The following is a 27,119-nucleotide window of genomic DNA, read 5'->3' on the forward strand; positions in this document are numbered from 1 at the left end:
AAGCTGATTCACATGAAAAAGATCACAATGGTTCGAAATGATTGGTCACTACTGCTTCTCAGACCCTAAACATCCACCTGCTAAAGAGTAGCTGTCAGAACAGTGACTCAATCCATCTCTGACCACCCTATGCTTTGGGGTGGAATAATTCCAACGCGCCTTTGCGTTGGGCAGGATCGGAGCAGACAACCACTTGTCTGTGATGCAGAGTCACAGAGCTTGCTCTTAGGAGGATGCAAGTCACTATGTGTATGCACGGGTTAAGCATCATTATGCCCTGGCTTTGCATTGAGTGTTTTGAGTGTGCTAATGGGGAGTGGGGTTGTTGTTATTTTGATTATAAATTTTGTGACTTTATATTTTGAATTTGTTCTGTGAACTGCCCAGAGAACTCTGAGTTTAGGGCAATATATAAATTCAATAAATCATAATCATAATACTTCCCTTACAAGGACTCACCTGCACTAACAGGGGTTCCTTTTGGACACTTATCAAGGTTTTTCCAACAAGGCAGAGGAACAAACAAGGAGACGCAAGCAAGCCTTCCTGGCAGTTCCTTCCTTCACTCCACCCTTCCCTGCACATACAACCAAAGGGAAATAACTGGGTGTGTTCTTGGGCAAGCCTGGGCCGACCTTAATGGCAACCTACTGGCGGATCCCTGGGTGATTTGCAGTTAGATCGGCAAGTCGTACAATTGAATTTTGATGGCCGTAGAAAAGTTGTCCGTAGAAAACAAAACACGACTCTCCTACTTGGCTGGCTTTGCATCTCTGGCTGGTTTTTAGAATCGGAATCCTGCACCTGTGGCGGCTCAGGGTGCATGACATACCTGTACTTGTGCATGCAGCTTCATCCCATGACACGGCTCCCAAATCCCGTGTTTCCCATTGGCAGCCCTTGCGATTCTAGCAGATAGGCAAGCAAAGCCGGTCCTGCATGCCTTGAGCTCGCCCACGTCTGTTCTCTAGGGAGGGAACTCTGACTGCGTAGATGAGGCTAAGGGGGCTCGTCGCCGTCCACAATCCCGGAGACAGGGAACTGGGTTTCGGAGGAGAGGAGCTGGGGTGGGGGGTCGTCACCTGCCTCCACCTTACCTGTCCGTCCGTCCCCAGGAGCCAATGGGCGGGGCTTCGCAAAGACGGCCCTCCGTCACCAGGAAACTGGCTCCATCCTCTTCTTAAGACGCAACCTGCAGCGCCAAGCGCCTCACGTCGTGTTCTCTGTGGCGTCACAACAAGCGGCCCGCCCCCCTTTTCAGCCATCTCAGCCAATAGGCGTGCGAGCGGGAGGGAGGAAATGGGAGAGCGGCGCTTGAACCCGGAAGAGGAAGTGCCGACGCTGAGGCGGCCGCCGGAAGTTGAAAGGACCCGACTCGGTTTGTTTTGGTGGCAGCTGACGGGGACGGCGCTTCTGTTCCGCAGGCTTCGTCGCGGGTGGTTCGCCATGGTGTGCGAGAAGTGTGAGTTTGTTCGGGGAGGGGGCTAAAGGAACGGTTGGGCGGCGGTTAACGGAGACTGTGACGTCACGGGGGCGACGTTTAATCAGAAATGTCACATAGTATAGAGCAGGCATCCCCAAACTGCGGCCCTCCAGATGTTTTGGCCTAAAACTCCCATGATCCCTAGCTAACAAGACCAGTGGTTGGGGATGATGGGAATTGTAGTCCAAAACATCTGGAGGGCCGAAGTTTGGGGATGCCTGGTATAGAGCATTGGGGTTTCTCTCTGGCTCCTGACAGCATGGGTTCCCTGACCTGGGAGCTCCCCTTCTACCTTCAGATTACATACATCTTCAAGTAGCCCCTGGGAAGGGGAGTGACTGTTGCATCTCTGTATGCATCACTTTTCCAGACTTAACTTGTTCCAAGCAGCCTCCTACCTCTCCGTGTAGGAGGGCTCCATAATGTCTCTGCAAGGGTCTGTGCTTGGCCCTCTGCAAGGGTCTGTGCTTGGCCCTCTGCTTCAGAACCACAAGTGGATTGGCTGTTGATGGGCCAATTCACACACTGAAGCAAAACATTTTGGGGCTAAATAGTGAGATATACCTCCAACTTCTATTCAGTAAAAGCATGCCTTTGGTTGGATCTGGCAGGGTCCTTTGTATGTTCGTTGTTGATGACCACTCAGCCTGGTAGGCCTGCATGAGTTTTATCAGCTATGGATGTCTACTTTTCAAAGGGAATTGTAATAGTGGTGGATTAATACAGTAGAATGAAGTACTGTACACTGTATTACCCATGTTCAAATAGTTGAACTGATTTGAAGGTGGGCCTAATGAAATATGTGGTGTGTTCTCAAAAGACTTCCAAAACATAGATTGGAATATCACAGCCTTTGCATTTCTGTTTTCCATAGGTGAGAGAAAACTTGGTACTGTAATTACGCCTGATACATGGAAAGATGGTGCAAGAAACACCACAGGTATTTCTAAATACTGTCTTATCACTGCAGTAGATATTTTTTTCCAACATTTATTAGTAGGCAAACCTGGAAATGTGGGTAGATTGCCTTCAAGGTGCATTCTTTTTTGCAATCTTATTTCAGATGCTTATATGCAAGTGTTTGTCTCATTTATGTTATAGTCCAGATATGCAACTTGCTACAGAGCCGTTATTTTGAGGCAACCCTAACCCTCGTGCACTCACACACCCCACACCTCTGTGAGCACTGCAGACTCCTTTTCAATATATACTGCTTGTTTTGGCTCTTTAGGCCAGGAGAGATGGCACATACGGCTGCCAAGAGCAGTGCAAGAGTGTGCTTACAACTGAGATAAGCAGTAGGGCTTGGGAGAGACAACTGGTTTTGTGGTGAGGCTTAGGAAAGAGAGAGAAGGGGATGGTGAGAAATGCAGTTACACAGTATAGGCAGTAGGAAATGGAGAAAAGTGGCCAAGTGGGACCTACTTATGACTTGAAAGTTTTTTACAGTAGCACAGAATTTGGATGATGCTTTAAAGTTCTTTTTAGAACTTCCATCAATTTTCTCATTCATTGGGTATTAACCATTCACTCATTTTAATTTATCAACTCCAGTGGCAGAGATCCCATCTCCAGGCTCAAAAGAAGGGTAGGAAAACTCCTTGTTTGCCTGGAAAACCTCAACAGGAATCCTGGGTTTGGTACCAGTGACCTGGGAGTTTTAAAAAAATCTATCTGTGAAACTTTAATTGATGTAATTAGTTCAGTTATTCAAAGAACACTGAAGTACTAATCAGAACAAAATTTGTGAAATGTTCTGTTTGAATCATCTGTATAAATGCAGCATATTTCTGTGAACATTGTACATAATATAGAAAAACTGGGCACCTTGCACACTTGTACCCCCCTTTTTTGTATTCTTGGAAAATAAGGGTTGTGTGAGCACGGGTTTTAATTTATAATAGTTTTGCAAATTATGTATTTAAAGCAATAAACTTATTTGTTCTTTTTAGAAAGTGGTGGGAGAAAACTAAATGAAAACAAGGCATTGACATCAAAGAAGGCAAGGTAACTGAAGTATTAAATTATCATCATCATCATTACCCACTCTTCACATGCAGTTCCTAGGGCAGCTTGCAGAAATTAAAATTCAGAATGAAAACAGTTAAAACAAATTAGGGTCACAGAAATAGAGTGGGCCCAGAAAAGACACATCTCAGGTGTCCAAAGGCCAGAATAAAGAGGAAGCTGCTTTTGAAGATTTTGTTATCAGCCAATTCTGTCTTCTCTCTTGTCTTCCTTCCCCCATCCTTATCTGCTCCCAACTGTATGAAAGTATGTAGGAAAACTTTCTCTGAATAGGCAATTCAGTTACTTTTTTCTTCTTCCTAGGTTTGATCCTTATGGTAAAAACAAATTTGCAATATGCCGAATTTGCAAAAGTTCAGTTCATCAGCCAGGCTCCCACTACTGCCAGGGATGTGCATACAAAAAGGGTGAGACATTTGGCATCAATTCTTCTCTTGTTCAGTTGTTTTTGTACTTTTGGACTATAAGAAAATGTTTCATTCTCGCTGTTCTTCTCGTTAATAGGCATCTGCGCAATGTGTGGAAAGAAAGTGTTGGATACAAAAAACTACAAGCAAACATCCGTTTAATTATATACTACGAACTTTTTCTTGACCAGCTTTACTTTCAAAACAGTTATCAACGTTGGGGGGGGGGAAATGTAAAAGATGACAGACACCGTCAGAATTTGCATGGACCTTTAGTTGCACTTTGTTAGCGCTGATTGTAAACCTGGATAAATGGTCCAATTCATACCTGTATAAATTTATAATAAGAAAACTGATGTGTTTTGAGGAAAAACTCTAAAAAGCCAGCAGATCAACTTTTTTCTTCACCCCACTGCTATAACAAGAATTTGTAGATTGAAAGTCTATCAGCAGAGGGACTGATGAAATAAAACTGGCATAAAATGATTTTTTTTAATGTAGGTTTGCTTGCAAATGTATAAAACGCTGCACAACATGGAACCCACCAAGCCAACCACCAGGAGCTCTGTAAGCTTCCCAGTTTTGTTGCCTGCCTATAACTGAAAAAACAAAATGTTCTCAAGAAGCTGATAGGTTAAAATACATGGTTGGTGGGCTTCATTCAGCTAGGTGACTCCAACATTCTTAGAACCTGGTATATTTCCTTTAATCTGGTTTTGTTGGGGTGAAGCTTGAAGTCGAATGAAGAAACCCAGCATAAATTAGCCTTTAACTTCATGATTCAAAATTGGCGTTGGGGCATTACTCGTGCATGGGTGGAAAATGGTATATAAAGTGATTCCATATTGTTGTGCTTAAAAAAAAGAGGTGGCTACTATATAATCTTGGTTGAAGGTGGTATAATTAGGGTGTTCTTGTATGCTATTTTTGTTTCTTAGTGTGTTATTCTTTGATCTGTTCAATAGTACACCCCTTGCATATTGGTGTTGCCATGCTGTAGAGAATAGAAGCAATAATGATCCATGATTTGATTCTGAAGGAGGAAACACACCTTGGTCTGGCTAGATGTGGCAGTAGGGCATACCACTTGCCCTCTTGTCTGCCCATACTTTGGAGTTCGCTTCAGAGGCTATTCTCTGGGAGCCATCCACCTTCTGAGGTTAGAGAGGTGGTGGCTGAAGAGAGGGCCTTTTCAGTAGTCCAACTCTGGTATACGGTCACCAGGAAAGCTTGCCTAGCGCCTACTTTCTGTGCCAGGCAAGTATATTTTATTTTCCAAGGTTCTTAACACCTCCTGCATATATATTTATTTTATCTTTCTGCTTTTATAATCCTTGGAATTTCAATTCCTGGTTTAATTTCTGCTTGAGATGAAATGGCTGGAACAACAGAACTCAGATGGCAGAAGACTTGGAGCAGATCCATGCAAACATGGTTCAGAGCTCATGTGAAAGTTATTCTGTGGAGCTGGAACAGCAACTTATTTGTAAAATGTTTTTAAAATAAGCACTTTGACCTGAATGCCATGTTGATTAGGGAACCTGGAATCAAAACTGTTACTTGGATGAATATCAGTTATTTCATGGACAAGGTGCCTAAGTGCAATCTGAACAACTTGCTATCTCAAATTTTGCCCTTCCTGGCTTGTAACACCTAGCAGGAGAAATTGGCAGGCCTGGTGGGCATGATAGTCAGTGCACTTTTTGTAGCAGGATTCATGCTAGTGGTCTCAGAAAGTCATTGGGGCCCCTCAATAAAATCATCCCTGTCCCTGCTGATCTGGGCAAGACTATGTGGTGGGGGTTTATGACCAGAGATTCCTATGTCCCCCCCTTCCCTATTACTTTTGAAGACTTTATTTATCTTTATTTTCTTATGCTTTTGGTGGTTGAATTTTGGTTCTTGCTGTCTACTGATTTCACTGGTTATTCCATTATGTTATTTTATTGATGAAGCAGTTTGTACATTTTTAAAAATTTATTAACTGCAAGGCAACATTCCTAAACACTGGATTGAAGTGTTCCGGAGTTTAAATGATGTGTTTGTAAAAAATAATAAATGCTGGCCAAGAAAGCTAAATGTGATTGTAAAGCAGTTCGTGAATTGTGTGAGTCCGTAGCTCCATCCAGTGGTCCAAACAGAATGGCTGCCACAGGCTCTCTGCTTGTACCCATGCAATGCTAGTAGGTTTTCTGTCCAAATTGTGCAGAGATGCTTGCCATCCTTTCCTTTGCTCTTCGCACGGTTACTTTGCCCTTCCTTACAAAGGTGATTCAAGGATTTTTTCACTGATTAGGTTAATTTGTGCCCAGAGCTGACTCCAAAGCATACATTACTTGGACAAAACACGACTATTAAGATTCATTCATTCTTTTGTTGCATGGCATTAAGGGTAATGCAGATCCTAAAATACAAGGAAATACAGTACAATATGCAGGCCTAAATATGAAGCATGTAATATGGCTATTTTTAATATTTTTGGTACAATAAAACTTCAATCTTTTCAGTACAATAACAGAGTTGGAATGCCGAACTATAACTGCATTATAAAGCATTTAATAAATCTAGTAGTAACACAACTTTTTCAGTTAGTGTACATTTTAGCACCACTTTTACGCAGCTATTTTCTCTTACTAAGTATAAAAATCAAACCGTTAGTTAAGAGGAAAAGGAGATAGCCTAACACTGCGAGAGAGTTCAAAGTTTCTGCTGCTGGCGTGTGAATGGGCAGGTTCCCAATGTGTTCCTATACAAAGAGCCACGGGCAACATACAGATCAGTGCAACCCAGTTTTCCTCTTGAACGCCTGATTTAAGCAAACTCCTGTGTGTATACAGTACACAGTATGTATGACATAACAAAGGAATATTCTTCAGGAAATGCCAGCACTTTCTGTGTTGTCTCAAGTCTCTAGATCACAGGGCACATCTCAAGTTTTGTTGTACAGTACTTTGAAGATGATTTGATTGTGTTGACAATACTTTTTATAATATAAAGAGCCACAGCCCCCAAATACGGTCATAATGGGCCAGGAAACACTTAGCAAAAAATCTAGCTAAATAGAACTGATGGAAAGAATCCCCACTTAAAACAAGCTTTCAAGAACAGTGCAATGCCTTATGTTTTACTCAGAAGGAAGTCCTGCCACAGCGGTTCTCAAACGGTGTGGCTGCAGAGAATGGCAAGCCTGGTAGGAAGTCTCAAGGACAATCAAACATTTAAACATTTCAGCGTAGTAGAATATAGAACCATTTTTTTAAAAAAAAAATGTGTTCTATGTTATAAATCAAGCACTGCTAGCAGCTGTTTCTTTTTGTTTTCCAATGTATTCAATATAAATAATTTAGTGTGTCACAAGCAAATTTTTATTCTGAAAGTGTGGCCCAGAGAACCAATATCCTGCTGTGTCTAGTGAGAGTCAAGATTCCTCATCCCCCTTTTTTGTGTGCCAAGGCACAAATCCCAGTTAGAAAATTGGCAACAGTAATTGACATGGTATCACCCACTGGATAGCCTTTTGCAGACATATCTGCATTGCACATGTGCAAACATGGGCATAGCCAGTATTTCTGTGGGCAGGGGGCAGGACTCTTGTTAGAGGGGAACAGAACCAACGTAATTGGTCAATTAGTTAAGTATTTCTATTGTTTTACTTAATTGGGGAGGGGCCAGCTGCCCCTCTTCCCCCCCGTGCAGTGCAATCTAATACACTCAGCCAAGTCATTGTGCAAGAGGAACAACTTTGGCTTTCACAAGTGCAATAGAATGTCCCCCCCCCCCCAGAAACCCCAGGCCAGATTTGGCTGCTGCAAGGGGAAGAGAGGGAGGGTGGATCTGTTGTGCTTCTAAAAATCATTCCAGCCATGCAACGACTTAGCAGGATACAACCCTGGCTCCGAAGCAAGCATGCAAAGGTTTGCCACCTTGAACTAGTTAACCAGCAATTTATGTTCCCCGGATAATCCCAGGGGGGAATGACACATTATCTTTTAACATAATTCTCAGCACCCTAACCAAACTATCATTCCCAGGAACCCTTAGAGCAGGCATAGGCAAACTCGGCTCTCCAGATGTTTTGGGACTACAACTCCCATCATCCCTAGCTAACAGGACCGGTGGTCAGGGATGATGGGAGTTGTAGTCCCAAAACATCTGGAGGGCCGAGTTTGCCTATGCCTGCCTGAGAGTAAGCCAAAATGAGTCAGTCAATATTAAACCAATACTGTAAAAGTTTGTAAGGCAGGTGTATTTTGACTGGTAAATGTAAAGGGACCCCTGACCCTTAGGTCCAGTCGTGTCCGACTCAGGGGTTGCGGCGCTCATCTCGCATTATTGGCCAAGGGAGCCGGCATACAAGCTTCCAGGTCATGTGGCCAGCATGACAAAGCCGCTTCTGGCAAACCAGAGCAGCACATGGAAACGCCGTTTACCCTCCCGCTGTATCTATTTATTTATCTACTTGCACTTTGACGTGCTTTCGAACTGCTAGGTTGGCAGGAGCTGGGACCAAACAACGGGAGCTCACCCCGTCGCTGGGATTCGAACCGCCAACCTTCTAATTGGCAAGCCCTAGGCTCTGTGGTTTAACCCACAGCGCCACCCGCGTCCCAACAATTTTATTTATTTTTTTGGACTGGTACTTGTGCTTTTTTAATGTGTGTGTGTGTGTGTGTGTGTGTGTGTGTGTGTGTGAGAGAGAGAGAGAGAGAGAGAGAGAGAGAGAGAGAGAGAGAGAGAGAGAGAGAGAGAGAGAGAGAGAGAGAGAGAGAGAGAGAGGCTCTCATGCCACAAAGGCAAAAGTACCTAAGGAAGACCCAAAGCCGGACCAGTAAGGAGTGGGGCCTGGGGGAAGGGGCCTGGCAGGCTTTCTAGAACCAGAAATATGAGACCTAGGGGCCCACATTTAGCCCTGAGGCTCCCCTAACCTGCACTAGAATAACAGGCTCCACCTGGACCTTCCACTGAGCGTACAGCTGACAAAGGGATCTGCAGCCAATCCTAAGTGCACCTACACAACACACCTTTGCAAATAAGCATGTCTTGCATTCACATTTTATGTGCTTAGATGAGCGGCTCTTGTGATGCATGAAAACTCACGAGAGAGGATGGATCTCTTGCTTTGTTCTCAAAGGGGCAGAAGATGCAAGGTGCAAAGAGGCCCTTGGCACAAGGTGCTGCCATATCAGGGGTACCCGATTTCTTTGCTGCGAAATGGGAGCTCGGTGCTTGTGCTGCCTAGCTAATGTTTAACAACACTCTAAGGTGTTACCCAGAAGCGAGAACAAAGCTGTGATGCAGTTATTTATTTTCTTCTCTCTCTCTTTTTTTTTTTTTTGCTTTCACCTTTTCTTCTTATTCTTCTTCTTTTATGGCACAGATTCTGGCTCACAGAAGGCAATTACGTCTTGGCAACCGGTTTCGAGTGTGGGATCCAAACCCACAGAGAGCCGCAAGCTGCTGTCGTTTAAGTCTTGATCAAGGCGAGAAATTCCTCCCTGGTTTTGGGATCTTCCCGCAGGACTCCAAGCATGGCGCTGGTGACGGTTTTGCTGCTCATCTTCTGAACTCCCCTCATGATCATGCACATGTGCCTGCCGGGGGACATTCAAAGAGGCATTTTTAGTATCAAATTGGCAGCAGGAATCGCTAACACGCATGCCATTGTTGTTTATTTTCCATGGTGAACGATGTCCAAGGCAGCTGACAACCTCAGAAGGTCAAGAACCGCATAATAAAATAACAGTCAGATTGCAAAGAATAATTCAGAGCTTGCTACATATTTTTGTAAAAATAAATAAATAAATGCTGAGTTACATAAGCTGCAAAATCACATGGTGCTATACCAATCCAGGGGTGTGTATGAATTTTTAAATGTTGCCCACAGACGTACAGTGGCTCCCAAGCTACTTTACAATGCAATCCCATAAATATCTACTCAGAAATCAGTCCAGTTAAGGCTATGTACACATTTTACACTGTTTCACACTTTAGATTTTACACTGTTTACACTTGCTTTAGAGGCTCCCTTGCAGGTAGGAAATCCTGGGGATTTCCAGGATTTTCCTCCATTCGGGAGAACAGCGGGAAATGAATTCAAAAATCCGTGAGTTTCCCGCGAAAAACGGGATACTTGGCAGCTAAGACCTGACGTCAGCCACAATCCCTACCTATCCTGTAGTTTCTCGAGAAACACAGCTGCTTGATGTGTTTCCTCCCCCCAAAGCAGCTTCCGCCCGATTTGAAAATAAAAACCACTTCCCCTTTGCAGTTATGCTGAGGTGTGTGCCATTGGGACAGCTGCTGCACATGCTCAAGTGGTCCCTTCACCAATAGCAGTTCAGGCGGGGATGCAGGAGTGGGGAGATGAACAGGTTGGGTGATCCTTGCCCCCTCTCTGGTGTAGAATCATAGAGTTGGAAGGGATCCCAAGATTCATCTAGTCCAGGCACCCCCAAACTGCGGCCCTCCAGATGTTTTGGCCTACAACTCCCATGATCCCTAGCTAACAGGACCAGTGGTCAGGGAAGATGGGAGTTGTAGTCCAAAACATCTGGAGGGTTCCTTAAGGAAATCAGCCCTGAGTGCTCACTGGAAGGACAGATCCTGAAGCTGAGGCTCCAATACTTTGGCCACCTCATGAGAAGAGAAGACTCCCTGGAAAAGACCCTGATGTTGGGAAAGATGGAGGGCACTAGGAGAAGGGGACGACAGAGGACGAGATGGTTGGACAGTGTTCTCAAAGCCACCAACATGAGTTTGACCAAACTGCGGGAGGCAGTGGAAGACAGGAGTGCCTGGCGTGCTATGGTCCATGGGGTCACAAAGAGTCGGACACGACTAAACGACTAAACAACAACAACAACAACAACAACTTAAAATACACAGGAATGATGGCTATATTAAATGTACCTTGGAAGGGAAGGGAGAAAAGTAAATGAATGTATGGTTTAATAGATGTTTGATTTCAAATGTAAAATTAGAAAAGAAAAAAAAGAAAAATTGAAAAAGAAAAAGAAAGAAAAGCATCCATGATATGTGGTCATTCAACCTGTTTTGTATACAGTAATGTGAAACTAAGCAAGATTGTAATCCTATTGCTCACCTTTGAGTGAGCCGTACTGAGATCAATGGCACTTCCTGAGTTGACCTGTATAGGATCGTGCTGGGTTTCTTAAATTGTTTATAGTGTGGTTTTTTAATAGTGATGATATGCAAACTCACCCGCCCCCAGCAAAAGAGGGAAATGGGGAAAATGCAATGAGGGTGTATGTGATGCGACAGTTCCAAGTTGGACAGGGCACACTGAACTTACGATGCTTCAATGACCACAGCCACTCCAACAGGCTTCAGGGCTTCAGTAATTGCCAGGGCAATCTGCTTGGTAAGTCGCTCCTGGACTAGAAAAATAATGGTGCTTTGTGAGAAAGAAAGAAAAGGCTATGCTCTTTAATCGGTTGGCAACTTCAAATACTGTACATGCTCACTGTTATTTTACGGATATATGCTTTGGTTAACTTTTGGATACATTCTTTTCCTTAATAAATTGCTAACTTTGGAATAAATTAACTTACTGACTTCTGAATCAATTTGGTCCGAGCCAATGGTTCTCAAAAGAGAATTTCCAGCTAAAGTGGGGGGAAGGGGGCTTTCACAGGCAAAGGGGGGGGAAAGACTGTCTCCCTCCTCACATTCGGGGTCTGTGTGTGTATATGTGTGTGTGTGTGTGAAATATTGAGCGAAAAGGACAAAACTCACTAGCGCTCCCAGAGGCGGAGCTAGCCGCTCCGCCACCCGGAGCGGTGCACATGCTGTGCACCCCGGGGCAGGACCATGGGGGCGGGGTGAGCATCCCAGGGGAGCGGCGGCCATGGCGAGTGTCCCAGGGGGTGAGCCGCCCAGGGAGGTGGAGCGAACTGCCCATAACGGGCTGCTTCCTGGGCGAGGGGGGAGCCACGCCGCTTTCCCAGTAGACTTCCTCCCTTTCCTCTTCCTTTTGACAGCTTGGGGATGCTCCCACCCCCCCAGGAAGCTTCCCGGGAGAGGGAGGCAATGGCGCGCCACCTGCCCGCAACTCCCAAGCCTCCCCTGAGCTGTCAAAATGAAGGAGGAAAGGGGGAAGGCCATCAGCAAGGCGGCACAGCTTGGGAGTCGCAAGCAGACACCGCGCCGAATGTCACCCCCCCCCCAGTGATGACACCCAGGGAAGACCACCCCCACCCCACCCCCTTCCTCCACCCCTGAGTGCTCCCCTCTGACTTAGAATTAAGGAGAACAATTAAGGAGAATTAAGGAGTAGCTGCTCAGCCCCGGAATTTGCTTTCAGCACTCAACATGAGTTCCCAGTGACAGACCTTTTCTAGCTATCTCTCCCCCCCATCTATATCTATAAAAATGTAAAAAGGGCATGTGGGTGTGTTTCCACTTTTCTCTGAAGCCGCTTGACCGATAGCGTTCAAATTTGCACACAACGTCCCATACTATTGTGAGAGGAAGCATATACCGTTGCCGTAGACAGATGTCACACCTGCGCAAGGTAAAAAAAAAAAAACCCAAACCCCGTGTTTCAGAACACACAACTCACCCAAAAGTGCATGCTGGGGAAAAGAAGTCAGAAGAGGTTGCAAAACAGCACCCTCTAGTGGCAGCTACACTGGTACTGCAGCTAGAAAACCTTCCCTCTTCTCCACAGCACCTCAGCTTGCCTTTACAAACTAGGCTGAATGGAGGTGGGGACTCGCATGGCTGGGTGTTGGGGGGAGAAGGCGACAGAATAGGTCATGGGTCAGGACAGGGTGGGGGGAAAGCACAGGGATGAGCCACAGCAACGCGTGGCCGGGCCAGCTAGTTTGAAGATAAAAAACCTTTGCCCGCTCTGCTGCGAATCAGAGACTGACCAACTTGTCCTGATCGGTACATTCCTGTCTTGGAAGATTTGACTTGCAGGGCTGCCATCTTCCCATTCTGCTGCTCCTACCAGTGCACCGTGCTGACCTCCCACTGCCTTTCCCCTCCAGCTCTCCGTATGAAGCGGATATGGAGGGGGGCACTTGGAGGAACAGAGAGCAAAGCAGCCCTGCTGGCAGTTATTGGGGATGGGGAACCTGTGGCCCTCCAGATGTTGTAGGGTTACAACTCCCTTACCACTGGTTATACTGGATAATAAGGCTGATGGGATTTGGAATTCCACAATATCCAGAGGCCCGCAGGATTCTTAAAGCAATTTTGTTTCTCACAGCACACTCGGGGGAATTCATGCCCCTAAGAGGGGTGCCTAGCTTCTGCCCCTCCAGGTGGTGTCAGACACCAACTCCCAGAAGCCCCAGCTAGTATGGCCAACAGTCTGGGAGTTGTAGTTCAGGAAGGTCTAGATCAGGGTTTCCCAAACTTGGGTCTTCTGCTGTTATTGGACTGCAACTCCCATTGTCCCTGGCTAGCAGGACCAGTGGTCAGGGATGATGGGAAGTGTAGTCCAAAGCAGCTGAAGACCCAAGTTTGGGAACCCCTGGTCAAGATGGCCACAGGTTAGCCACTCTTGCCCTAGAGTGAATCCTAGGGGTGGCATTGGAGGAACATAGGGGCGTTAGCAAGAAGGCAGAGTTGCACCATATTACAGAAAGGATACAAACCTTGAAGCCTTCGGCTGAATATTTCAACGATTCTGGAGGGAGAAAAGATAATGGTGAGAGAAAATAAATGGCATGGTGTCAAAAAACAGACAAGCAAATGGAATGCAAAACGGGAAGAAGAGAGACTCACTCTCAGGCTACAGAGGTCAAGGTTTTACCTTTGGAGTACAGTAGTACCTTGCCTTGAATCACGAACGCCCTAGAACTTGGACATTTTGGCTCCGGAACACCGCAAACCTGGAAGCGATTGTTCCGGTTTGCAAATGTTCTTTTGGAACCTGATCATCCAAGGGGGCTTCTGATTGGCTGCAGGAGCTTCCTGCAGCCAATCAGAAGCCGCAATTTAGTTTTCAAACGTTTTGGACGAGTTGAACGGACTTCTGGAATGGATTCCATTCGACTTCCAAGGTACGACTGTACTCATGCTTTCAAATAAAGACTTGTCCTTTTCTTGGGAGTGGGGAAGGGTCAGAACACATCAGCACCCTTCCACCAACAGCTTCTCCCAACTGGAGACTGACATTTGGGGTTCTCAGAATTATGCAGAACAATAATATAGGAACTTAAGGAAAGCTCTGCTTGATCAAGTCAAGTTCAGCTCTCAGATACCTCTGGGAAGTCTGGTCCTGAGCTCAGCAGTTTAGGAGACACACATGGCCAATAAACCAATTATCTCACTTATCAGTGATAACCCTACGCCAAAGGATAAATGGACATAAATCTGACATCAGGAATCACAAGACAGAGAAACCAGTAGGAGAACACTTCAATCTCCCAGGACATTCTATACAAGATCTCAAAGTAGCTGTCTTATTACAAAAGAATTTCAGAAATAGACTGGAAAGAGAAGTTGCTGAACTGCAACTTATCACCTAACTTAAAACCATGGAGAGACCTGGTCTGAATAAAGACATTGGATTCTTATCTCATTATACATGATAAAGCTATCTTTAGCCATCTCACCCTTTGCTTTTTCCTGTAAGACCAACTGCAGTCGCTAACAGTCATCAACGGGTTTTCACACCTATCAGTCAATCACCCATTCCCGCCACCCTTCTAAGTAATACCCCTCCCCACCCTCTCACTATAGATAAGGGCCTGGTGACTTCTGTTTCAGTGTATCTGAAGAAATGTGCATGCACATGAAAGCTCATACCAATGACAAACTTAAGTTGGTCTCTAAGGTGCTACTGAAAGGAAATTTTTTTTAAATTTCGTTTCACTTATCAGTGTTAACATACCAGATCGCATGTAACTTCTAATTTTGTGCGCACACACAAAATGCACGTAAATGCCCACTGAAGCATGCTTCAAAACCTAAGAGCCATGATGGATCAGACAAAAGGTCACAGAGCTGGAAGGTATCCCAAGGGTCATGTAGTCCAACCCCCTGCATTGCAGGAATCCTGCCCTTACCTTCCAAGTCCCGGACTGCAGAATCCGGGACCAGCAGCTGTGTGACACCGGAAGTTGCGTCGACGTAACTTCCGGTGTCGCTTTGCCCTTCTATGGGCACCAAAAATGGCCACCGCCGGCTTCAAAAGTAGCTTCTGCGCATGACCGGAAGTGCGTCAACACAACTTCCGGTGTCGCCCCACCCACCTATGGGCACCAAAATGGCCGCCGCCGACACAGGAAGTCACATCTATGCACTTCCAGTCATGCGTAGATGCGACTTTTGAAGCCCCCGGGGGCCATATTTTGTGCCCATAGAAGGGCAAATCAGAAAGAAAAAAAATGGCCGCCGGCAGGAGAAAATAACGGAGAAAAACGGGAGACGAAGTGATACGGGGGGCCACCGGGAAAAGGTAAGTAAAAACGGGGGTTTCCCGGGGAAAACGGGAGACTTGGCAGCTATGATCCTGCCCACAGCCATCCCTGGGTGGGCTCGAACCACCAACCAGCCAGTTAACAGCTGGACGCACTGGCCCATTGCACCACAGAGATAGCAGATTGGTCCATCGGGTACAACACCCCATTTCCCCACAGTGGGCAGGCATGGTCTGAAGACAATGATTTCTTATTATCGCTCTCCAGCAAGTGTTATTCAGTGACACACTGCTACTGAACCTGGAGGTTCTGTATGGCCATGCTGGCTAAGAGCCACAGGCACAACCTCTCCTTCACAAATTTCTCTTAATTCCCTTTCAAAGCCATCTTACAACAGCAGCATTGCACCGGTGAATTCCGTAAAATGGACAAGCACGCTGAATAATAAGAACCTTGCAAGTTTGCTTAAGCCAACCACTTTCTTCCTCGGTAAATATCCAATGTGCACCTGCAGATTCAAACGGAGAGGGAAGAATGATTAATACTGGATTCACAACTGGAATCTTCCAAGACAGGAATGTGCAGATCAGGACAAGTTGGTCAGTCTCTGATTCGCAGCAGAGTGGCAAAGGTTTTTATTATTTATACCCCGCCCATCTGGCTGGGTTTCCCCAGCCACTCCAGCAGGGGGCCAACACTGGTTGAGACCACAAATGTAGTCAAAGCAAAATTCCAAGTATGTTTGGTACTTGGCCAATAAATTATTCTATTCTAATATATTCTATTCAAAGCATGTCGGGTAACCAGTACCTTGCCAAAGAAAGGTACCAAGTGATGTTCACAGAGGGAAAACATATCAATGTCCTTCACGATCACCATCTCGTCGTGGTCCTCATCGAAAACTGCATCGTTGAGTATGTCTGAAAAGACAAAACAGAAGCTTTTCACGGAACAGCAGGCAAGTGCACTTTGTTCCATCTACCAGTTCCGGCCGTGAATAAAGAATAATTAGTAATGTTGGGATGTGGATAGATGCTAGGAGAGGATATATTTATTAGATATTATCCTTCTTTCCTCATGTTTGTGAGTTCAGCAGGGTGCCAACCATTTGCCAGCTTAAAAGGGGGAGCTTAGTATTAGAGGTTACCGCCCACACACTTCCGCTGCGCTTTTCTGCTTGTGTGGTGGCACCTCGGTAAAACCACTTCTTACTGAGGCGGAGGACAAGAACAGGAGTCATGCTCAAATTCACAGACAAGAGCTTCTTTATTGCTTGACTGGTTGCACAAGCATTTCTGTTACTATTATATACAAGCTATTTACATTCTTTCTTTATCTCTCCAGCACAGTATAATCTCAGTCCAGTAATTAACAATCCTGACACAGCAAAACTCACAGTTATCAGCAGCACACATTGTCTTACTTCCAACCTTGTTGTCAGCGTGTGCTGACAGTGTGTGCAGGGGCGTAGGAAGGTAGGGGCGGTAGGGGCGGGCCGGCCCAAGCGGTGGGGTCCAAGGGGCGCCATCGCGGGCGCCCGCCCTGCCCCCAAAATGCGCACCACGCCCCTGGAACGCGTGCTTTGCCCCTCCGGGAGGCACGCCATGCTCCACCCCTCCCGGAGGCGCGCCATGCCCCCGGGAGGCGTGCCGCGGCTCTCCGAGAAGCGCGCCACGGCCCTGGAACGTGTGTCCCGCCCCTCCGGGAGGTGCGTGTGTGTGTGTGTGTGTGTGTGTTTTCCTTGTACGGAAATTGCAGCCTGCAACTTCCTCCCTTTATTTGCACCTCCAGCTGACACCAATCAAGCCTAGAGTGCCACTCCTACACACTAAAGATAAATTCTGGAACACTCTTTAAAGTTTCCAGGAACTTTTATCTGTTTCTTAAAGAATGTTTTCCTAACACTTAGATAGGCCAGTTTTAGCCTTTTTGTTTAAGGAATCCAGCATGCTTTAAGGCAGACTGGATTCTTCTGGTATTTTCCCCATTTCCCCCCCTTAAAACAATAATCACACAGTCCGACAGAGGAAGGGCATAGATCAGGCTTCCTCAACCTCAGCCCTCCAGATATTTTGAGACTACAATTCCCATCATCCCTGACCACTGTTCCTGCTAGCTAGGGATCATGGGAGTTGTAGACCAAAAACATCTGGAGGGCCAAGGTTGAGGAAACCTATCTATGCTCTTCCTCTGTCAGGGCACAGTGGGAGTGTCTCTCACAGAGTTCTTTCTAGCAAACGTACGGGCAAATTCTGTGAGCTTCAGCTCCTATTATCTGCCTATCTAGCAGCAGAACATGAATTGTTTGTTTGACTGCATTTTAAATACCCCACAAGTAACAGACCAAGAATGTTTAGGTCAAACTAGATAGGCGGCCCTAGAAAAATATGTCAACACTTCTTTTGATTTCTTTTCATCCCACATTTCCACAAATGCGGCCCAAACATCAAAACAATGAAAACCAACATATTAAAAACAGTACAAATGAATCTAAAAATGCATTTAAAAGCTATCAGCGGCACTAGAAAGAGCATTAAACAGTTTAAGACACCCAAAGAAAACCTGTCAATAAGTGGGAGAAGATGATTTCTCCAGGAAATGGCTTCCATTAGTCCAGCGGCACCACCACTGAAAAGGCCCTGTTCCTAGTACCTGCCAATCACATTTCCAGTGAGAATGAAGGCCTCCTTTAGTGCCCAGGCAGGTTTGGATGGGTAAAGATGGTCCCTAAAGTAACCTGCTAAGTGCCAGTGTCACATTTTTAGTTGGGAGTTGGCATGTTGACTTCAGATTCTGGGGTCCTGCTTTGGGGATGGGAGCTATTTTAGTCAAAGTAGTACCCCAAATCCCACTGAACTACTAGTATGGGGCGTGAGCAATGCTCATGTAGGATCAGGGCTCCCGCTTCAGGTTCCTCAGCCACATTCTACAACAAGTCTTATCCCTTGAAATGAGAATCGTGTCTGTGTGTTCAAAGTTGCACATGGCTGTAAAACAAATGCAAGTAAACTTCCAACGCTTACTGATTATAAACCTTATTCATTCATACACACACACACACACACACACACACCCTCAATTCCCAGATAGTGCTGAATGGCTACATTATAGGAATAATCCAGTAACCCTGGAACAAGGTTTAAGAGGAATTCCCCCCTCCCCTCCGCGATGCCGGGGACTGCGGAGCTCGCAGTCCCTGCGTCTTCTTTAGCCGGCGCGGCAGACCGGAAGTCTCTAAGAGGATTGCTAATCAACTTGCTTCCAGGCAGCAAGAACCAAGGAGCTGATTGTTATAGCCAGAGATTAATGTGGCCCTGAAATGAAAACGGCAAAAGTATGTGTGAGGGACAGGGGATATCGCGAAGTCCCTCCCCTCCTGAGTTCAAGCCCGTCCCCGAGCAAAGGGGAAAGCAGGGAGAGTTCCGATTCCAGTGGGGAAGCAGGAAGTCGTGTCCGAGGCTCAGGCAAGGTAGAGGAGCCAGGGTCCCAGGTGGGACAGGAAGGGGCAAGCAAGGGGGGAAGACCCATCCCTCCAACTCCAGAATTACGCAGGAAGAGGAGGGGCAAGAGGATGGGTCTGCCAAAGCTTTTGTGTTGGAGAAAGACGCGCCAAAAGCCATTAGGAGGTTCTGAAACAGACTGACAACATCGCTCCGTGTAAATAGCAATGACTTGAGCACTGTAAATACGCAGCACCAATAAAAGAATAAAATGCAGAGCTGCGTAGCGTCGTTACTCTGAAGTAGTCCACTCCGGCCACTGTGACAGCAACCTCCTAATCATTTTTGGGCTACTTCGGAGTTGCCGGGATGAGCGTGTCCGAGGCGGAGAAGTGGCGGCAGATCGCTGAGCAAGCCCAGCTAGAACTGCAACAGCTGTCGCTGCAGGCGCAGGGAGAATTGAAGGCAGCTAAAGAGGAGACTAAGAAGGTCCAGGACGACCGGCTACAACTTGCGGAACAGGTGAGAGAGCTCCAGGAAAAAGAGCAGCATTTAAGGGCGGTGGCGGTAGACCTCCAAAACAAGCTGGATGCAGAGAAAAACAAGGCGGGAGGGGCTCCCCAAGTCCAAGTGCTGCCAGGAAGGAGAGCAGGGACCCTTGTAAGCAAGTTCAATGGAGACCCGAAGGAGTTTCAGGGCTTTGAGACTGAGATCGTGTATGCTCTTGAGCTGCACCAGAATGAGTTCCCCGATGATGAGCACAGAGTAGCGTTTATTGTGGAACATCTCACCGGAGCAGCCAGGGAGTGGCTAAGACCATTAATCGCAACCAAGAATCCTTGCATGAAAAATGTCCAACAATTTCTAGAAGGTTTGAGGACGATGTATTCGTCCGATAGTCATTTGGACCAGACTAAGGAGGAACTGCATAATTTACGCCAAGGAAATATGACAGTTCGCGCATATTGGGCGAAATTCACCATGCTGGTGCACAGACTGGGGTGGGTTTTGGATTCGCCTCCCATGCAAGCTGCGTTTTACTTGGGTTTGAGAGAGGAGGTGAAGGATGAACTCTCGAGAGGTCCAAAGCCCAGTACTATGGATCAGCTGAGCAAAGCAGCTCTGGCGGTGGGGGTGAGGCAGGAATCCCGGTGGAACGACAAGCAAGCGACGCGCGCAAAGCGGGCTTGGTTCCCACGGTCGCAGGAGAAGCCACTCCCTCAACAACCCTTTCAGGCCACGCCTGGAGCCAGCCAGGACCAGGAGCCCATGCAGATTGATAGCGCGCGCGCGCGGGCTTTTCAAACCCCAGCGGCGCCAAGGCGCAAGGAGGGAAGGGGCGGGAATTGCTTTCTCTGCAACTCACCCCAGCATCTCGTCAGAGACTGCCCACATCGCAGGGAGTGGCAAGGAAAGGCGGGAACGGTGGTGCCCTCCCCCACTGACGCAGCACCACAGCAGGGAAACGGGAAAGCCTGGCTGCAGGAGACAAGGGGCAGCAGCCAGGCACAGTCAGCAGACAACAGCCCCAGCCCGCCCACCCGCACAGAGAGGTGCAGAGCCAGCCCACCCCTCCCAGAGCAGGAGTGGTTCTAGAAGTGACGCTAACGCTCCCAAATGGCTATCCCCTGACGGTCCTCGCCTTACTTGACAGTGGGGCGTCCGCCAACTTCTTCTCGAGAAGCTTTGCAGAAGAGCACCAAATCCAGCTTTTGCAGTTGGATTTTCCTCTGCACGTAGCAACCATTGACGGCAGGGAGCTGCTGGGCGGGGCCATCACACATCAAACCCCCCCCATGAGAATGACGGTGGGAAGGCACTCAGAGACACTGGCGTTCAACGTCACCACCATCTCAGACCCCCCCATCGTCTTGGGCATGAGCTGGCTGGCGCGCCACGACCCCTCCATCAGTTGGCACCAGAGGTGCATCACGTTTGGGTCAGACTTTTGTCTGGAACATTGCATGCAGCACCAACCAGGGGAGGGGCCTCCGATAGCCACGGTGGCCACCATGCATATCAAAGGGGGTGAGGCAATACCCAAGCCGTACTGGGACCTGCAGGAGGTCTTCAGCGAAGCGGAGTCCGACCACCTACCCCCGCACAGGCCTTTTGACTGCCAGATCAACCTGGTGCCAGGGGCGACGATACCCCCAGCCAAGCTGTACGCCATGTCAGACCAGGAGCTGGAGGATCTGCGCGCTTTCATCGACAAGAACCTCAAGCGGGGGTTCATAAGGGAAAGCAAGGCAGCAGGGGGCAGCCCGGTCTTCTGGGTGGACAAGAAAGACACGCAACAGCGCCGTCTTGTGGTGGACTTTAGACGGCTGAATTCGGTGACAGAGCCCGTGGCTTTCCCCATGCCCAGAGTGGATGATCTCCTGACAGCGGCACGCAGGGGCAAGATTTTCACCAAGCTGGACCTAAGGGGGGCGTACAACTTGATCAGGATCCGGGAAGGAGATGAATGGAAAACCACGATGTTCACGCCTCTGGGCTCTTTTGAATATCTGGTGATGCCCTTCGGTTTGCAAGGGGGCTCAGCATGCTTCCAGGCCTTCATGCACCACGTCCTGGGGTCCCTCCTCTTCAGGAAATGCTTGGTCTTCCTAGATGACATCCTTATCTACTCGAATGACCCAGTGCAGCATGTGAAAGATGTCAGAGAGGTGTTGCAACGCCTGAAGGAGAACCACCTGTATGTGAAGCTGGAGAAGTGCAAGTTTCACACCAAAGAGGTGGACTTCCTGGGCTACAAGCTGTCAGACAAGGGGCTGGCGATGGACAAGGACAAGGTGCAGGCCATCCTGGACTGGCACAGCCCCAGGACGCGCAAAGATGCCCAACGCCTACTAGGCTTCGCTAACTTCTACAGGAAGTTCATCAAGAACTTCTCTCGCGTTACGGCTCCCATCACGGACTGCCTGAGAGGCAAGCAGAAGTTCAAGTGGACACCAGAGGCGCAAGCAGCGTTCGAAAGCCTCAAGAGAGTGTTCGCCTCAGACCAAAACCTGTTCCATGTGGTGCAGGACGCGCCCCTACGCATTGAGACTGATGCTTCTGAAAAAGCTGTGGGCGCAATTTTGTTGCAACTGGACGCCAACAGGGAGTGGAGACCCTGTGCCTTCTTCTCCAGGAAGCTGACACAGCCTGAACGCAACTACACAGTGTTTGATAGGGAACTTCTTGCGATCTACGCTGCGTTCCAGCACTGGCGACACTTCCTGGTGGGCGCGAAGCACCCCATCCAGGTGTGCACAGACCACAAGAACCTGGAGTTCTGGAGAACTGCCAGGGTGCTCAACCAGCGGCAGATACGGTGGGCAGAGTTCTTCTCGAACTTCAACTTCTCCATCCACTACATCCCGGGGGAGCAGAATGTCAGGGCGGATGCCCTCTCCCGCAAGCCAGAGTACATGGAGGAGGAGGCGCCACCAGCCCCAAGGCACATTTTCCCCCCGTCGGCATGGTCCTGCGGAGCAGCTGTGGTGAGCGAGGCAGAACTCACAGCACTGACGGCAGCGGATGAATTTGCCAACCGCATCTTCAGAGAACTGAGAGGGGGGAGGGAGCAGGCAAAAGACTTTGCAGAACGCAGAGGGCTGCTTTTCTACAAGGGTGCGCTGTACCTACCCACCACCCAGCTTCGACGTACGGTCCTCAAGCAGATGCACGACAACCCTACAGCGGGGCATTTTGGAAGGGACAAAACCGCTCACCTAGTCATGAGACACTTCTGGTGGCCAGGGGTGCGGGAAGATGTTCGAGACTATGTAAGGGGCTGTACCACCTGCCAGCGGGCGAAGGTGGTCAGAGCAGCGCCACCAGGGTTGCTGGAGCCCTTAGCCACACCACACAGGCCGTGGGAAGTGGTGTCCATGGACTTCATCACAGATCTGCCTTCGTCCAGGGGTAAGACTGCAGTGTTGGTGGTGGTGGACCTTATGTCCAAAATGTGTCACTTTATACCGTGTGCCAGGGCAGTCTCGGCAGAAGAGACAGCCAAACTGTTTGTTGATCACATTTTCAGACTGCATGGATTACCTTTAAGGGTTATTTCGGATCGTGGCCGCCAATTTGTTTCCAGGTTCTGGCGGCGGCTCATGAACCTCCTGCAGGTGGAGGTCAGCTTGTCGACGGCTAGACACCCGCAGACCAACGGACAAGCGGAGAGGGTCAACGCCATTCTGCAGCAGTACCTGAGATGCTACGTCAGCCAGCGGCAAACGGACTGGGTGGATCGCTTGCCACTAGCAGAATTTGCCTACAACAATGCAGTGCACGTCTCCACAGGGGTGTCGCCCTTTAAGGCCAATTACGGGCGCGACCTCAGATCTTTCCCAGAGAGGGAGAGGGAGGAGGAGGAGGAGGAGGGCCCACAGGCTGAGGATTGGGCAGAGGAACTGGAGACGGTGCACCAGCAGCTCAGAGAACACTTGGAGAGGGCCAAGGAAGCGTACAAAAAGGGGGCAGATCGCCACAGGCGACAAGGGGAGGTCATCAGGGTGGGGGACAAGGTGTGGTTGTCCTCGGAGGGCCTTCCCACCAGAGGGAGGTGCAAAAAGCTGGCACCCAAAAGGCTGGGCCCCTTCACGGTCACGCAACAGGTAAACCCGGTGGCATACAGGCTGGCACTGCCAGAGGACATGAGGGTGCATCCAGTGTTTCATAGATCGCTGCTGTCGCCGTACAGGGAAAGCAGCAGGCTCCGAGACAGCGAACAAACCCCCGAGGGAGGGGGGGAGAGGGAAGGCAGGGAGCAACTCAATGAGGCCACGGCCATCCTGGATTCAAGGTGGGGGGTGGGGGGACTGGAGTACCTCATGGCATGGGAGGATGCTCCACCGTCCCAGAATGAATGGGTCCCAGCCACTCAGATACAGGAGGAATTCTTGGTGGAAGAATTTCACGCCCTCTTTCCCCACAGACCCAAGCCCTGGCACATGGAAAGGGAGGGGGAGGAGGAGGAGGCACGGGAGAGCAGCTCACCATGGCGCTGGGAAGCGGAGTTTGAGGAACCAGAGGATGAGGTATGGGTGTCACCGAGATCCACCCAGTCAGAGGAAGGAGCAGATTGGCAGAACGTTTTTACCCCCACCAGCTCTGACGCCACGGACTTTTTGGGATTCCCGTCCGCCCAGGCGGAAGGGGGGGGCTCGCAGGACTGGGGGGAGGTATTCACACCAACGGGCTCGGAGAGCACTGAGTTCTTAGGCTTCCAGTCGTCACCGACACATGGGGGGGGCCTGGGGAGGGGTGAAGGAGAGCTTGGGAGGGGGGTGGATGTGAGGGACAGGGGATATCGCGAAGTCCCTCCCCTCCTGAGTTCAAGCCCGTCCCCGAGCAAAGGGGAAAGCAGGGAGAGTTCCGATTCCAGTGGGGAAGCAGGAAGTCGTGTCCGAGGCTCAGGCAAGGTAGAGGAGCCAGGGTCCCAGGTGGGACAGGAAGGGGCAAGCAAGGGGGGAAGACCCATCCCTCCAACTCCAGAATTACGCAGGAAGAGGAGGGGCAAGAGGATGGGTCTGCCAAAGCTTTTGTGTTGGAGAAAGACGCGCCAAAAGCCATTAGGAGGTTCTGAAACAGACTGACAACATCGCTCCGTGTAAATAGCAATGACTTGAGCACTGTAAATACGCAGCACCAATAAAAGAATAAAATGCAGAGCTGCGTAGCGTCGTTACTCTGAAGTAGTCCACTCCGGCCACTGTGACAGTATGTGTATTTGCTATGTCCCTCAAGGGTTGGCAGTAAAGAAAAAAGAGATATAAAGTGTGTCAGCTACAGCGGAGAAAATGTGCATGTTTATAATTTTTTTATTGCGGATTTTTGTTATTTGTGAATTCACTGACACGTTCCGTATTTTGTATATTTGTATTTCCAAGTGTTCTCTATTCCGATGTCTCTGAATGTTTGCTTTAAGTCAATTTGGGCACAAGTTTGCTGAGGACAAGCAGTATATATGTAAAATCCATCCCAAGCAGTTCAGTATAGCATTGCAGCCTTGCTGATATTTCAATATTTCCAGGTCAGGCCTATTATTATACAATTTACGGTTATACAATTTATACAATTTATACAATTATTATACAATTTACGGTTACCTATTCTCATATACGTATAAAATCTAAGATCGATAGATAGATTAGATATAGATGTGGATATAGATATAGATATATATCACTACAGCTCCAAGCACAATCAACGGTGAGGCAGGATGAGAATTGCTGCTGACTAATTGCGAAAACCCACTTTTTAATAGAAAGAAAGGCATGCGAAAGAGATCACACAGACACAGTCTTCCAAGAGGAGGAACAATACTGGATATACTTAATAAAGTGATGACCAGATTGTTCAGTGCCAATAGAAAAGAAAATGCCTTTAGCTCAGTTGGCGGAGCGTGAGACTCTTAATTTCAGGGTCTTGAGTTCGAGCCACACTTTGAGCAAAAGATTCCTGCATTGCAGGGGGTTGGACTAGATGACACTCGTGGTCCCTTCCAACGCTACAATTCTATGATTTTATGAATATACCAGCAGCATATTTTTAGGGCCCATCCTATTCCCTGGATTTTAAATTGTTTTAACTGATCTTAATACTGTTGTTGTGTGTGTGTTGTTGTTTTTTTAATGACTGTAATTTTCCCCAACACCTCACGGTAAAAGGTGGGTAAGAAATCTAACATTAATATTTTTTCATTCATTAAAATGTCTTTTATATCGCAATTAATTTTTTAAAAAAACAACCACCAGAGTGGTTTACAACAAAGCTATATAATAAAAATGTGCAATTTTTTTACAATAAAATGATATTATTTTATTGTAAACAAAATATAAAAATGTGCAATTTTTTTTACAATAAAATAATATTATTTTATTGTAAACAAAATAAAAAAATAACAAAAGCCATACAGTAAAAACATAAAAAGCTTTAAAATAAAGACATTATGGGAAGGTGAATTTTTAATTGCCTGCATTTTTAAAATCAGAAATTGTGGGAAGGTGTATTCTGAATAGTCCCCTATGAAACAGAAGTGATTTTAGCAGGTCTTCAAAAGATGAAACGAGGAGAGGTACTTATTTTACGCAGCTGATCTAGCCCACGAAGGCTTAGCCTTACGACTTAATAACTATAGGAAGCCTTTAAGGTGCAACCAGACCATTGGCGGCTTTTTTCAAAACGAGAAAAGAAAGAAAGGCGGGTGGGCATCTCACCTCCGACGGTTTCGCGGTAGCCCTTGGTGAGGAACTGCATGGCCTTGGCGGCCCGACGGGGCGTGAGCAGCAGCCCTTCCCGGGCCGGGTCCTCGCCCAGGTTCTCCAGGATGGTGGCGTACGCAACCTCCAGGGCAGGCAGCCCATCCCTCTCTTCCCGCTCCTCGCCTTCCCGGGCCCGGCTGCCTTTGTCCGACGGCGGGCGCGGGTGCTTTGCCGCCGGCCTCCGGATCTCGCAGGGGTTGCTGCCGCCGCCTCCAGCCGCCAGCTCGCTCGAGCCCCCGAGGAGGCGTCCGGGGTGGCAGTCCCCGTTTCGGTAGCACTGAGCTTCCAGCCGCGGGCGCTCCATGGAGCAGCAAGTGCGACGCGCTTCGGAGGAGGAGCGCAGGGGCGCAACCGACGGCACAGTCGAGACTTCGAGGGGGAATTTACGACGGAGATTTTCTAATGCTGCGCCAAAATGCCTGGCAAAGCGGCGGCGGCGGAGTTTGCAAGGGCAGCGCACTGGTGCATGCCCAATGGGAGCTCTAAGGGTCCCCGACGACGCTGGGAGCGGAGGTTTCTGCAGGGGACTTTGGGTCCCCACCTTTTGCAGAGATGGAAGGGCAGCGGGATCCAGAGGAGGGCTGCTTTGCTGCGGAGCTGAGCTGCGGCGCGCCTTGCACAAAGAAGTGGAATGGACGGCTCGCCCGCGGCTTCAGGGTTGCGCCTGGTGCAGGGCTGCTTGCGCGCCGGCCATCTGGTATTTATCGCGCCGTTTTGCCACGGCAGCCCTCCTCTTCTCTGTCAGAAGGCGACGTCTTGGGACTGTCAGCTGGGCAAGCTGCACTGAGGCGCCCTTTGTCACCTGCCGTCCCTCCTCTTCCTCGCTTGTAATCGCAGGAAACAAGCTCGGGATACGAGTGTTATGCACGCTGCACGCGGCTAATGCGCGCAACAGCAACAGCAAACTCGCCGCCTTTGCATATGATCGTACAATGGTAGAGTTGGAAAGGGCACCGAGGCTCATCTAGTCCAACCCTCGCCCCCTACAATGCAGGAATCGGGTCCGCTTCCCTCCCCGCCACCATGACAGTATTCCTTCCTCCGTTTCCCCCAGTCCTGCCTTTTCCAGATGCTCAGCTACGGACCTTCCCCAATCACTAAGCTACTCC

At 48.3% G+C, this 27,119-nt stretch overlaps 3 protein-coding genes across 5 annotated transcripts in view; 1 reads left to right on the forward strand and 2 right to left on the reverse strand.

The window, feature by feature from the left end:
* PIGF (phosphatidylinositol glycan anchor biosynthesis class F) overlaps positions 1-1,235 on the reverse strand; it is a 31,797-nt gene extending 30,562 nt beyond the window's left edge. Inside the window, exon 1 of one of the 3 annotated variants that reach the window (XM_035111176.2) lies at positions 1,098-1,235. Coding sequence is in view for 2 of the 3 variants with exons in the window: in XM_060273049.1 (XP_060129032.1) it covers positions 833-856 (24 nt within the window). In the remaining variant the exon portion in view is untranslated. The other 2 variants (XM_060273049.1, XM_035111175.2) reach the window with 2 other exon arrangements.
* An 87-nt stretch (positions 1,236-1,322) lies between these two features.
* On the forward strand, positions 1,323-6,002 carry CRIPT (CXXC repeat containing interactor of PDZ3 domain). Its single transcript, XM_035111174.2, has 5 exons — positions 1,323-1,462; positions 2,358-2,423; positions 3,436-3,490; positions 3,815-3,918; positions 4,016-6,002. Exons 1-5 carry the CDS (start codon positions 1,447-1,449, stop codon positions 4,078-4,080), a joined length of 306 nt encoding a protein of 101 aa, XP_034967065.1. The 5' UTR covers positions 1,323-1,446; the 3' UTR covers positions 4,081-6,002.
* A 2,644-nt stretch (positions 6,003-8,646) lies between these two features.
* The window catches only part of LOC118082678 (GTP cyclohydrolase 1), a 41,442-nt gene continuing 22,969 nt past the window's right edge, over positions 8,647-27,119 (reverse strand). Inside the window, exons 2-7 of the mRNA XM_035110491.2 lie at positions 25,966-26,551; positions 16,125-16,234; positions 15,767-15,822; positions 13,545-13,576; positions 11,231-11,315; positions 8,647-9,509 (exon numbers count right to left, since the gene is read on the reverse strand). Of these exons, the coding sequence (XP_034966382.1) occupies positions 9,383-9,509; positions 11,231-11,315; positions 13,545-13,576; positions 15,767-15,822; positions 16,125-16,234; positions 25,966-26,551 (996 nt within the window). The 3' untranslated portion in view covers positions 8,647-9,382. The remainder of the gene's footprint in view (positions 9,510-11,230; positions 11,316-13,544; positions 13,577-15,766; positions 15,823-16,124; positions 16,235-25,965; positions 26,552-27,119) is intronic.

Source organism: Zootoca vivipara, chromosome 3, assembly GCF_963506605.1.
Source record: "Zootoca vivipara chromosome 3, rZooViv1.1, whole genome shotgun sequence".
In the NCBI taxonomy this organism is placed as follows: Eukaryota; Metazoa; Chordata; class Lepidosauria; order Squamata; family Lacertidae; genus Zootoca; species Zootoca vivipara.